Source organism: Corapipo altera, unplaced genomic scaffold, assembly GCF_003945725.1.
Source record: "Corapipo altera isolate COAL_440 unplaced genomic scaffold, ASM394572v1 65, whole genome shotgun sequence".
NCBI classification, from domain to species: Eukaryota; Metazoa; Chordata; class Aves; order Passeriformes; family Pipridae; genus Corapipo; species Corapipo altera.
In genome coordinates this window covers 5,493,591-5,506,147 of record NW_020884891.1, presented here as the reverse complement: position 1 = coordinate 5,506,147, position 12,557 = coordinate 5,493,591, and the positions used below count along the sequence as shown (strand labels likewise).

Genomic DNA, 12,557 nt, shown 5'->3' with positions numbered 1-12,557 from the left:
TAAGTCCTAATGCACAATTCACTGTGCTTTTAGGTATCAGAAGGTATTTAGCATGTAATGGCATTTTAGTGGTTCCAAATTAAATGTATCATTGAGAGTTTCAAGGATGCCCAAAAGAATTATGTTGCTATATTACTTCCTTGCCTGGTTGTGCATGTAACTGATGAAATTCAAGGATTGAATTCCACTGTTTATTTTTCTCTCTTTTCTGAGAAATGACACCAGTATTTCACTGGCCATTCCCATACTGGAACTGGCTGAGGAAACTTTTGGAAGAGGGGGCTGGAAGGAATGCAAGAATAGAGAAACAGGATAAAAGGTATTGGGAGCCATAGATTAATGACAACATTTGAGATCCCATTGCAGGTAGAGTTTGTCCCACTAACTCCACTGAACAGTCTGGAATTGGGCACTGCAAGAAAATCAGAAGCTCTTTTCTCATATTTTGACCAAGAAGTTATCTGTCTTGTTGCTGTATCACTGAATGTTCCCCCTGACAGCTCATCCAAACTGACCTTCTGTCTCACCTTCATAACACTGAGGGCTGGGATGGTGTTATTTTTACTCCTAGACATGCTGATAAGTTTTGTGGTATTTGAAAGTTTAATTGGATAGCCCATCTTTAGTTTCAAAAAACAGGGACACTTGTTCCAATTAAATATTGCTGCAGGATTCGATGCCCTGAGTCTCAGTGCCTGCACAGCTCCCTCTGCCTTTGGTGTAAAATCAACTCCACACTGACAAACCCAGTAATAACCCAATGTGTTATTCTCCTAAATGGGTAGTCTTTAACAATAAATGGTTACACACTGCCATGAATGTGACGCAGACAAGGAAATCATCATTAAAGTGTACTAAAAAACATTTTCCATTTTTATAGCTCAGTAGTTGTTTAGTCTCCAGCTGCTGGGAAATGGTAAAAAAAATCAAAATACAGGATAGAGAAGATGTTCCCAATTAGTGGTAAAAAACATCAGACTGACAGACACTGAAATAAAGCTCTTGTGCTCACAAGTGAAGAAATTCAGTGTGGGCAGTGCTGTCTGCAACATTCCTTCCCTTTGCCTGACACTCATAGCTCCGAAATGGATGTCTGGTGAGATGGGAAGGTGATGTTCTCTATGTTTAGGGAGGCACTCAGATGTGGTGCATGGAAATGACTCATTCCCATTGTACCAGGAGGACAGAGCAGAACTGAACACAACTCTGGATGTGTTAATAATCTGCTCTAAACCTGGACCACTATCTCTGACAGGGATGCTCACTCCAGGTGTGCATTCAGGCTTTTCCATTTAATACCTGCCTTCCTGAACACTAGAAAATGGATTGGGAAGAGTCACACAAGTCAAACAGCCATGAAATGGCTCTTTGCCCCCATTTTGCCATTACTTGTCACAGCACTGGCAATTTCAATTTAAAGAGAAGACACTAAAGCTGAAACACAGATGGGAGTCAGAAACAAGGCAATTACACACACCCATCCCTTGGAATGTTGTCTCTAGAGCAGAGATTCCTCTTCCCAACACTGGCTTTGCCAGTTCAGAAAACACTAGGAAGAAAAATGTGTTTCAGATAATTCTAGTTACAACTGCAGAGTCTAGTTTATAAGCTAGAGTTGCTGAAGGACTCCAGGCTGCTAGACTTCAAATCAGTTTTCCCCACCCAGGGAGGAGTAGGAGGAATGTGCCTGTGGTGACCCGGCAGCAGAGTCCTGCTCTGCGCTGAACAGTCTGGGCACATGGAGAGCAATCAGGCTCATCTCTTGGAGAAATCTCAGTCTGAGAAAAGCCCTTTGTAAGGGAGGATGCTACAACAGGGTCTACCAAAACTCAGGACTAGGATAGACAAGCTGCTCAGTATCTCTCTGCCGTTAACACCCGACAAACATAAACGTCAGTTTGCTCAGTGGAGACAGAAGGCTACACCAGCCAGCAACAAACAGATGGTGGAATTGCTAGGAGAGACAATCAAAGCAAGGGGCTAAAATGAGCTTGAGACATAAAAGAAGAATTAAGACAACTAAATAGTTCTATGCAGAAATTATACAAATAACAACCTAAAAAAGACTGAGTTAAAATAATCCTAAAATCCCCAGGCTGGCTAATATAGCCATAGTTCAGTGTGTATCAGTTTGGTGTTCCTAGTATTCTAACCACAAAGCAATATGACATATCTGTATAAATAGCCATCAATGCAGCATGACCAATGTACATCGAAATAATAAAAATATGCACCACAAAATAATTACAATTTTGGAAAATCAATTCCTTAATGGGAGTTAAGATTTTGGCTGTTTTCTTCATATTTGGCCTTGGTGCAGAGCAAATGGTTCTGAAGGATTTTACTGAGTGGGTGACACTATGCAGCACATGGCAATGACTTAAGCAAACAGTCACACTGCATTAAAACAGGAAATTTGCATTAAAAATACAGCTAAATTATATACTCCTGAGTATTTTACTCATACCTTTTTGCAGCATGGAGTTCAAAAAGGAACATTCATTTTCTGTGGAGCCTGGTACTTGAAACAATAGCCAGAATTACCCAAATTGCTTTTCTCTTTGCACCAGGAGACAAAGTTCTAAAATAACACCTTAGAGTACTTTACAATTTGGAATAACAATGCCATTCTCTTCCTTTTCAGCAGGATTTGAACAGGATTTGAACAACTGAAAACTACCAGAAATAGCTGAAATTCTACCATCATAAACAAATTGCAGATGTGGTTTACTATCTGGCTTTTATTGGGCCTAGACAGTGTTATTTTGTGTGCTTTTTCAAAATAGTATTTTTCACCTCCTATGAATCCACTAAGACAGTATCTTATGCTCCATAAAGAGAGAACCTGGCCAACTACCTAAAACCTGCACTCATACAAGGACTGAAGGAATAATTGTGAGAAATGATGGAGCTTCCTTCTGCCACATTTCCCCAGGGAGGAAGAAAGATGGGAAAAATGCAATCTCTCAGTGGAAAGAGAAAACCAAGTAGACTTTCATGCTGCTGTGAGCTGGGTTAGACATACATACTGTGCCCTGCTAGAAAAAGAGCAGGGAAAATGTGTCTGTGTATCCTGGTAATGAGGGCTTCTGAAGCGCGAAGCATCAAATTGAGCTTTCAGGTCCAGACACATCAATTCAGGTCCAGTTTGGGATAAACAGCACATGAAGTATCGGGAGTAAAGAGAATTTTAAGCCTCTGCCCCTTTCTGGGGTTGCTTTCATCTGTTGCACATGTTGATGTCCTCAAGAAGTTTTAATATGGGTCAGGAGGTCTGTCGGCTTTCCCTTCACACCTGAATCCTCCCCAGACCAACTGCTGGGAGCAACTCACACCTCATGAATCCAGTCCTGTGGATTATGTGTCACAGAGAGGGGTATCAGTTCAAGTTCCCTATCCCACCATACAAAATGGTTGAGTGAACTACTGAGCCTCAGAGTTCACATTATTAGCCCAAATCTTTTGGATGGCTCTGGAAGCTCTGGAACTGTAAGAGGCTGGGATCTGCTGCTGTCCGAGCTTCGGAGCATCAACCAACCTCTAGTGCAATTCAAGGCAAGCGATGAGTTTGTTTCAGCTAAATCCCAGTTTCAGCTAAACACCTGATGCTTCATTCAGATGCCACCCTTGAGTACTCAACATTTGGTGGAGTGCAATTAGTTCCCAGTGTTTGGTGACACCCTGCTTCTCCCATACAGGAAAACTAAACATTTTATGTAACTATCTGACATTAAGCTGTCACAATCTGCTGCAGTCAGTGAACTCTGTATTAAATATAATGCACAGAGCTACGCCAGTGTGGGTGGACAACATAATCAGGCATCCTCAAAGATACCTAAATCTGTGAGCAACCTACATACTGTGCCTGCATGAAAGGACATATTATGGTTGATCGTGACAAGAGCTTCTCTTCTAAAAGCACTTTCAAAAAATGTAATCGGAATTTTTAACCCATACATCCTCTTTGCATCAGTGAGTCCTTCTCCCACCACTCCACAGCACAGGTCCTACATTTGATCTAACATCTACCACCTGGTCTATCACCACCTCATACCTATGGCATGGCTGTGTTTGAAAGGACTGGGACTGGGAGAGGAAAAATTAAGACTTCTCACGCATAGTACTTAGAGAAGGTTTTTTGAGTAAATGAAACAAACTTGATTTTGTGTGTCTGTGTGTGTGCAGCTACAGATAAAGGGACTCTGCTGCGAGATTGCTTTCATGATTTGAGCAGGGTACCTTGTCCATTAGAACATCACAGCTCAAGAACAATCTGAAGAAAAAATACTCTAGCTACTGATTTTCATTTTCAAGGCATAAAGATCAACCCATTGATAGCTTTTCCACTTCCACTGCTTAGAAACTAGATCAAGGCTTTCTTAATTTCAGGAGATTTAACTCAGTGCACCACACTTCTTGTACCTTAGTTTAGAGTAAAGTTAATCAGGAGTTCATTACAATGTACAGCTTAAGATTTGACTGTTGACTATCTAAATATAAGAAAACTCATATTACAAATATGTTTGATTAAGAAAGCATCAGGAAATGTTATTTTTTCTCCCAGAAGATTTGAATAATCGGTTTTACCATCCAAACCCAAAACATACATGGATTATTGTAAGATACAAGGCTTCTGTCCAGCACCTATCTATAACACTGTTCAAACTTTAGCATAAGGTGTTGTTTTGATGGCAATGGGACTGCTCTAATGGAAAAACCTAAGCTTTAATATACATGTTAGTAGTATTATGGCCCTAAATTTTGATTTTATATTGCCTTTTGGAAGGTCACTGCATTGCTGTGATAGAAAGACTAATCAGAACATAGGCAGTCTCTACAGCTTTTTCAGCAAATACTATATATGTTCTATTTTATCCATCATTAATGTATACTGAAGAGTTTTGTGTTAAGTTAGTATATTCTTTGCTTACCTGTACTACTGAGAAAAGTATTTCAGGTTTCCATTTCAGGTTTTTCCTTTTTAGAATATTTTCAACAACATTAGGAAACATTTGCTAAGTAATAAACAAACCCTAATATCACAGTAGTCATCATATGATATTTACTTGCCAGATGTCTCCAAGAAAAAAGCACCTCATTTCAGCTAATGTCTTTAAAGAAATTCTGTTCCTCTTTTCCTCCTCCCTCTCTGCTCCAATAGCTGAAAAGCCAATAAAAAAATTCTCCACCTCCTCCACAGTTCAGAACAAGATCTATGTGCATTTCTCCTAGGCATGTTTTGAGATCCAGAAGGGGATGAAAGTAGTTAATGTGCAACGGGAATCCTGATTTCAGATACAAACCTTCACCTTTCCATTGACCTTGCTAATATGCTGCAAGCTAAATATTTAACAATTTTTTGATCAACCTAAGTCCAGCCTGGGGAGAAGAAACAGTTAAAGAAATGTCTCAAGCATACTTGCATTCAGCTAATCAGACTTTGTGTGCATCTATGGATGGTACAGCACTGAAATCAATCACTGACAATGAAACAACAAATGAAAAATGGACTGAAGACTCCTTTCCAGGATTAGAAATACTGTGCACAATTTACATCACATATGCTGTGATCATTTCAGTGGGTCTCCTTGGAAATGCTATACTCATCAAAGTGTTTTTCAAGATTAAATCAATGCAGACCGTTCCCAACATCTTCATCACCAGCCTGGCATTTGGAGACCTGCTGCTCCTCTTAACCTGTGTGCCTATAGATGCGACACGTTACGTTGTGGATACCTGGCTCTTCGGAAGGATTGGGTGCAAGCTGCTGTCTTTTATCCAGTTAACCTCAGTTGGAGTGTCAGTGTTCACCCTGACTGTTCTCAGTGCTGACAGGTGGGTCTGTGCAACTGATTTGCCAGGAGATGCTGCAGGTGTGAAGTTAGAAATGGATAAAAGAGCAGAAGTTATTGTTTTGCACAGTATTAAATAGCACATTGTAATAGACTAAAAACAACCCCAAAACTGACCAGTCTCCCATGTAATTTAAAAATGTGCATTAGTAAAATTGGAGCACTGCTTTTTAATGGAGTGAAGTGAGAAAGACTCTTTAAGTCTTTTGACCTTTTATTAGTTTGAAGTACAGTACAGGGGGTTTTCTCAATTGCACAGAAAAGGGAAATTGCTTAAGTTGGGGAAAGGACAGTATATTGGTGCTATCTAGTGGTGCACTAAAGTAGTTAGGGAAGACGAAAAACAAAAGTGTGAAAATGAGTGGAAATCCTTTGTCCTATGCATTCAAGAAATCCTAGAACATGAAAGATTGACATGAGGTAAAAATACAAAAGAGAACACAGAACAGACTGGGGACAAAGGAATGAATCCAATAATTTGATGGCTACTGTAATTTTCGGTTTCATAAGTGCATATATATTTTTTTATGTATGTTTTCTCTTGTAGTTCTTATGTCATTTACAGAAATATTTTAGCCTAGAGGTCCTGAAATTAAACTCAGGTTACAATGGCAGCACTGCTAGTAGAGACCACTGCTTTGACTGCTGTCAGGAGTTGCTGAACAATCAGTTTTCCAAGTACTCCTTTCCTGAATGAAAAAAGCTAAGATGAAATTTCATTTCAATCAGCAGGAGCATGTCAAGGAGTAGAAAAACAAAAAATGAAATTTAATAGTAAGAGAGAAAAAGATTTTCATCTAGTATGCCAGCAATTGTGGATTGTATGTAACAGCAAGTGATTCATGTGTCCAGAATGTAAGCAACAGTGCTGCTACTGTACTCCAAAAATAATCATCCAACACAGGAATGGCCACAGTGGGGCAGATCAAGGGTCTATGTAGGACAATACCAGCATCCAGCAGTAGTAGTGCAAAGACAAGAAAAGACACGTAGGAAGAAAAAAAAACTCTATCCAACACTATACTTAAACCCTAAGCCTTCAGATGACCCCCTAAGCAGATGCGGTTTCTGTCTATTTAATAACCTCAGTGGGTTCTAGATCCTTGTCCAGCCTCTTCTTGAACTTGTTCAGCAATGACTTTCAGTGCCTGTTGAATAAACAAGGTGCCTTCATTTGATGGCACTGTCTCTTGTGCCAGAAGAGAGAGAGATTCCCTATCCATCTCTCCCAGCTATTCATGTTATATTCCATCCTTAGGATGTTTGTGTTTCTTTTAGTTATTTTTCTAATAATACCTAATATTTTGGGGTTATGTTGGGGGTTTTTTTAAGGGTTTGGTGTCGTTTTTTAACTACTGCTTAATATTAGGTGAATGTTTTCACTGAAGTATCTATCATAGCTCCAAGGTCTTGGTCCTGTATGACGTCAGTTCGGAACCCACCATGGAGTAGATAACCTTTAAAGGTCCCTTCCAAACCCACCTGTTCTCTGATTCTACAGTTTAGACACTTGCTTCTGCATTTAATGCTTCATGGTAGCTGTTACATAAATACTCCATGCCACATTGTCACAGGGTAACTACATGGTAAACTTACTGAGAAGGCTCATATCAATCACGTGCTCAGTGCCAGACTGTCATGTTCCTGTATGCTAGAAGAGCTCTAAGTCAATAAAAATGGTATTTGTTTGATAAATAGCAATCCAGCTTCCAGTCTTCTATTTGAATTTGCCTAGCAGAGAAAAAGACCACATCCTCAGCTTGTGCAAAATGGTACAACTAAGCTGTCTTATCCTCTGGGTCATTTTCCACTGCCTTTCCTTTCATGCCAGTCTTGTGCCCTGCTGGAGGCGTCACTTCTTTCTGCCTTATGAAGAATCCCTGATCCTTGAGGAATCCCTGATCCTGGATATACTGTTGCCTGTGCTTCACCCACCCTCATGGGAGTTGGTCCTGTTTCTATGTCCCATTTCCACCCATATTGTCACATATCTGTAGATTTACCCAGATTTTTCTCGTCTGCCTGACTCAGTCCACACGCTGCAGAGTCACAGTATGAATCAACAGCAGTGTCCGCTCCTGCTTCATAAATATGAATGAATCCTGGAGCATTACTTTGAGTCAGATCACTGCACTCCACTGAGATCTTAGGAAGATGGAAGAAAGGAGGGCTGTACATGCTTGGGTTCATGATTTATAAAATAGCTAACCTGTTTCGCACCTTTACCAGTTTTGCATACTAATTCCATTGTTTATCTTTCTAGGCAGTGCCACAAAATTAGGAGAGATGATTCCCCTTACTGATCCCAATCCAAACTATAGAAGTCACCTTTATTTAGGAAGGCTTTAATGGCAAGTCCTGCCAGACAATCCATTAAAATACGTTTAAAATTAGTTTTTACATTTCCATCTTAATACCAAAGAGCTAATATCTGTTTTCATTTGTAAGACAATTCCAGTACCCTTACTTTAGCAGGAATAGCAATGGCTTTAGCCTTAAGAAGTTTGCACTGTCAGTGATTGCATTATTTCTGTATTTCTTCTGACAATGATGTTGGTGGTTTTAGGTACAGAGCCATCGTGAAGCCCTTGGAACTGCAGACTTCAGATGCGCTCCTGAAGACCTGCTGCAAAGCTGGATGTGTTTGGATCGTCTCCATGATATTTGCTATCCCAGAGGCTGTTTTTTCAGATTTGTATTCTTTCAGTAATCCTGAGAAAAATGTAACTTTTGAGGCGTGTGCCCCCTATCCTGTATCTGAGAAGATTTTGCAGGAAGCTCATTCCCTGGTTTGCTTCTTAGTGTTCTACATTGTGCCCTTGGCTGTCATTTCTGTCTACTATTTTCTTATAGCCAGAACTTTATATAAAAGTACATCCAACATGCCAGCAGAAGAACATGGTCATGCCCGTAAGCAGGTAAGCTACGATCAAGCTCTAAAGTGTCCAATTTCCCAAAGTCTATTGTGATAATTAACTCTGAATTCTTGAGTATAAAACTTTACCTGATAGTGGAGTAAAAACCTCCACAAACTCAGCCCACACTGGCAACCCAAACTCAGCTGTGCTCTTACACACATGCTCATGACTCACCACTTGTGAGTGTCCATGCTTTCCTAAAGAGGGATGGGTCTGTTGTGCTTTATCATGACCTTATAAACTCAGGAGTTAAACCACTGATTTGTAAACACTGGGACCTCATCCATGTAAGCTGACACATTAACTATGGTACATTTAAGTCCTAGTCTAGATGAGAATGCCATGTGATTTATAATGGAAAGGGAATGCGCTCTGCACTGCATTTTCTTAACACTTTGTTAAGAAAATTATCAAATAGATTTATTTCCCTGTTTATTTCTTGTGGTTTGGTGTTTTGTTTGTTTGTTTTCTTTTTTCATTTTGGTTTATTTGGTTACTAATGCAGTTAGACTTTTACACTCCTTTGCCAATCAGCACCAACAACACAAACACGTCACTAATTGCTACTAATACCAGATACGCATTATTTTTTTTTGCAGATCGAATCCCGCAAGAGAGTTGCAAAAACAGTGCTGGTGCTTGTTGCTTTGTTTGCCTTTTGCTGGCTGCCTAACCACATCCTCTACCTGTACCGCTCCTTCACGTACCACGCTTCCGTAGATGCTTCCACCTTCCACCTGATAGCGACGATTTTCTCCCGCGCCTTGGCCTTCAGCAATTCCTGCGTCAACCCCTTTGCCCTCTATTGGCTGAGTAAAAGTTTCCGGCAACATTTTAAAAAGCAAGTCTTGTGCTGCAGGGCAGCGTTTCGTAGAAAGCCTCCCAGTGCCACCCAGAGCAATTCTCCTACCAGAGCCCTGTCAGTCACGGGCAGCACCCACGGCTCGGAAATCAGTGTCACGCTGCTGACAGATTACAGCATCACCAAAGAGGAGGAGAGCGTTTAGTCCACGTGGGATGAAGGACAGAAACTGAGCCTTTACAGTCAAGTCACTGCCACTGGGATCCTGGAAAGAGGTGGCTTGCCCTGTCTGTGAAAGTGTTTTCATCAGGAGTTCCTTATTTTAAAAAAATATACAACGAAGAAATCAAACCAAGTGGGAAAAGAAGCTGCAACAGCTGAACTTTCCAGCATAAGCTCAAAGCTTATGTTCCCAAGCACGAACACAGATCCCTAGATGGAATTCCTGGACTGGGCAAGAGAGGAGTTAGCAGAGTTGGTGCAGGAATTGGCTGTGAGGATGTTTTTTTTCTTGGTGACTTGTTCTTTGACTTGTGACTGAGAGCTCCCTCTAAGTACTTGCATCTACAGCAAGCAAGGAAAACCACCTGGTCATAACACGATCAACCAGGCAGAATTTTGATTTATTTATTTTCTTGTCCTGAATGTTAAATATCGGTAAACACCTCACAAAGAATGTTAAAATGAAAGAAGGCTAAGGTTTGTAGCACTGTGAAGTAAAAAAAGTAAAGCATTATGGGCCAGATCCACAGTAGCCTTTGCTCTGTCAGTGACTTTGAAACTCTGGTTAAGGGCTGACTGCTGTGTAGTGAGATGACTGTTCCTGAGGAAATCAAGGGAACCAGCAGGCGATCATCTCTCTGAGAAAACTATAATAATCTTTAACAACACTTGTAAAATTCTTTGTGACCTATGGGTAAAACATCTCAATAGTGCAGAGTTCTTCATGGTTTAACATCAAGAATTATCGATTTAACATAAAGAAATCAACATTATCGATTTAACATCAAGAAATTGGGGTGAATCTGTATCAGAGTTCTAGCTGGGATGCACAGTGAATGCTCAAATGTGCCCTCCTGCCTTACTTTGCTCTGTCTCCCAGAGCGGTCTTGAGTGCACAATCTGGATTTCTCTCAAATGAAACTGTGTGTCCAGTCCATGGAACCAGACTAGAACAAGTTTGAAGTAGAAACTGTACAGTGTGGAGGGCCAGACCAACCCTTTACCTGTACTGATCCACTCCTGCTGTAGTGTATGTGGTTGTATCTAGTGGTCTGCATATGTTCAAGCATGCTGGGAGAGCTGGATTTTTCTATTTTACTAATTTTCTATTCTTCAAGTTGTATCCCTTTTTAATACTAGGATAGACTATCTTACTGAAATAGGCCTTCTAATCTCAAATCCACTGATTTTACGGCTTGGCTTGCAGAGGCAAGTCAGGACAGCCTGTCCAAGCTCAGCACTGCTGGCAGGGACTGCCCTCCCATAAGAAAATACAGGAGGCAAGTCTTCCTATCCCATGTTACAAAAAAGTTGAATGACACTTATTTTTATGAGTTTTGTGGTCCCTGAACCAAAATTTTGTTCTGTGGATAGACAACATAACAGATTTTCCACCGCTTAAACTAAGGGGCTTCTATTTCAAAATAATTTGGGCATTGAAGTATAGAACAGAAGCTGCAACATATGAATTAATATAATTCTGTCAGCCATAGATGCTTCCATTTTAACTAACCCTTGAAGGTATAAGCTCCCTCCAGATGCACAGAGCCCCTAACAACACATGGCTGGAAATCCATCCACCCATGCACCATTATCTGAGTTCATTATAAGATAAGAAAATCTATTTACAGTCTCTCTCTGTTGACTGCCCTAATCATAAAAATAAAACCAAACTATAAATCCCAGAGGCATTGGAATACAACCTCTGTAGTCATCATAAACCAGTTAATGACAGACCAGTTTAGTCCCATCAGGCCTGGCCTTTTTTTACTACATTCCTCATGTTACAAGCTGAAAGACTACAAGAACTAATTTTCAAATGCATTCTTCCTTTTATTGTACCAGTTGTACAGCAGGATAGGAGCACCGAAATAAATGGAAATATAATAGCATAGAAATACAATTTATGTCAAAGCAGACTCCAGAGACCTTATTTTACTCTCTTTGTCTTAATGTAACACATTCCCGGTAGTGAGCTAGGTACAAATATAACAAACATATTGCACTGATATTTTCTCCTTCTCTTTTTTCTTCATGGAGCTGGAGGGTGAGACTGAAATAAGTAGATAAGCCCACACACTTATGAACCTACATTTATCTTCCTGGATCTTACTACAGGGAATTCTAAACAAAAGAAAAATCAACAAACATTATGGTTTTACAGTTCCTTACATCATTCTTTATTCTAGCTTAGTAAAGCCTTTGGGAAACAAATCTGCTACATATTTCTGGACTTCACAATTTGTCTCTGTTGGAGACCAAATTTCCCACTGCAAAATCCTTGGCTGCATCTCAGAGCAGCCCTTAAAAACCACGGTTTCCTAATTCACCATTTTTCTTGCCTTGCATGCAGCTACTTTTAGCTTGTGTAACTACTCCTCTAGCTGGGTGGTCTATCTATTGCTAGTATATCTTGTTACAAAACTGATGGTTTTGCTATATCCTGCACATGTTTTTGTTAAAGACTGGCAACATTTCAAGCCATAATTTAATTATTCTGTGTACTTTATGCTTTGATAATTCTGTACTTTCAAATCTTCATGACGTTGTATTGGAGTAATACATTGGTCAACATATATTTTTATCTAAACAATCTGATATTATTCATTTCATCTACTCCCCACAATATAATTATCCCTAAAATGTCTCCACATCACCATAATTGGATTTAGGGGGAAAGGGTTGTTTTCTTTGCAATCTTTTCTCAGGTTCTTTCACCCCTAAGTAATACAAGTGTAACTCTATAAGAGTATGTGCAAATAA

The 12,557-nt window shown here is 40.0% G+C and overlaps 1 protein-coding gene across 1 annotated transcript; it reads left to right on the top strand.

Annotated features, from left to right (window-relative positions):
* Positions 1-5,210: 5,210 nt before the first annotated feature.
* BRS3 (bombesin receptor subtype 3) lies at positions 5,211-12,370 on the top strand. Its single transcript, XM_027645494.1, has 3 exons — positions 5,211-5,835; positions 8,419-8,770; positions 9,370-12,370. The coding sequence occupies exons 1-3, from the start codon at positions 5,405-5,407 to the stop codon at positions 9,775-9,777; spliced, it is 1,191 nt and encodes a 396-aa protein (XP_027501295.1). The 5' UTR covers positions 5,211-5,404; the 3' UTR covers positions 9,778-12,370.
* Positions 12,371-12,557: the final 187 nt, after the last annotated feature.

Excerpts from the sequence above, each read along its gene's own strand:
- BRS3 (XM_027645494.1), top strand. The coding sequence starts at position 5,405 with ATGTCTCAAGCATACTTGCATTCAGCTAATCAGACTTTGTGTGCATCT. Across the intron at positions 5,836-8,418 it reads ACTGTTCTCAGTGCTGACAG|GTACAGAGCCATCGTGAAGC; the intron begins GTGGGTCTGTGC and ends TGGTGGTTTTAG. Across the intron at positions 8,771-9,369 it reads ATGGTCATGCCCGTAAGCAG|ATCGAATCCCGCAAGAGAGT; the intron begins GTAAGCTACGAT and ends TTTTTTTTGCAG.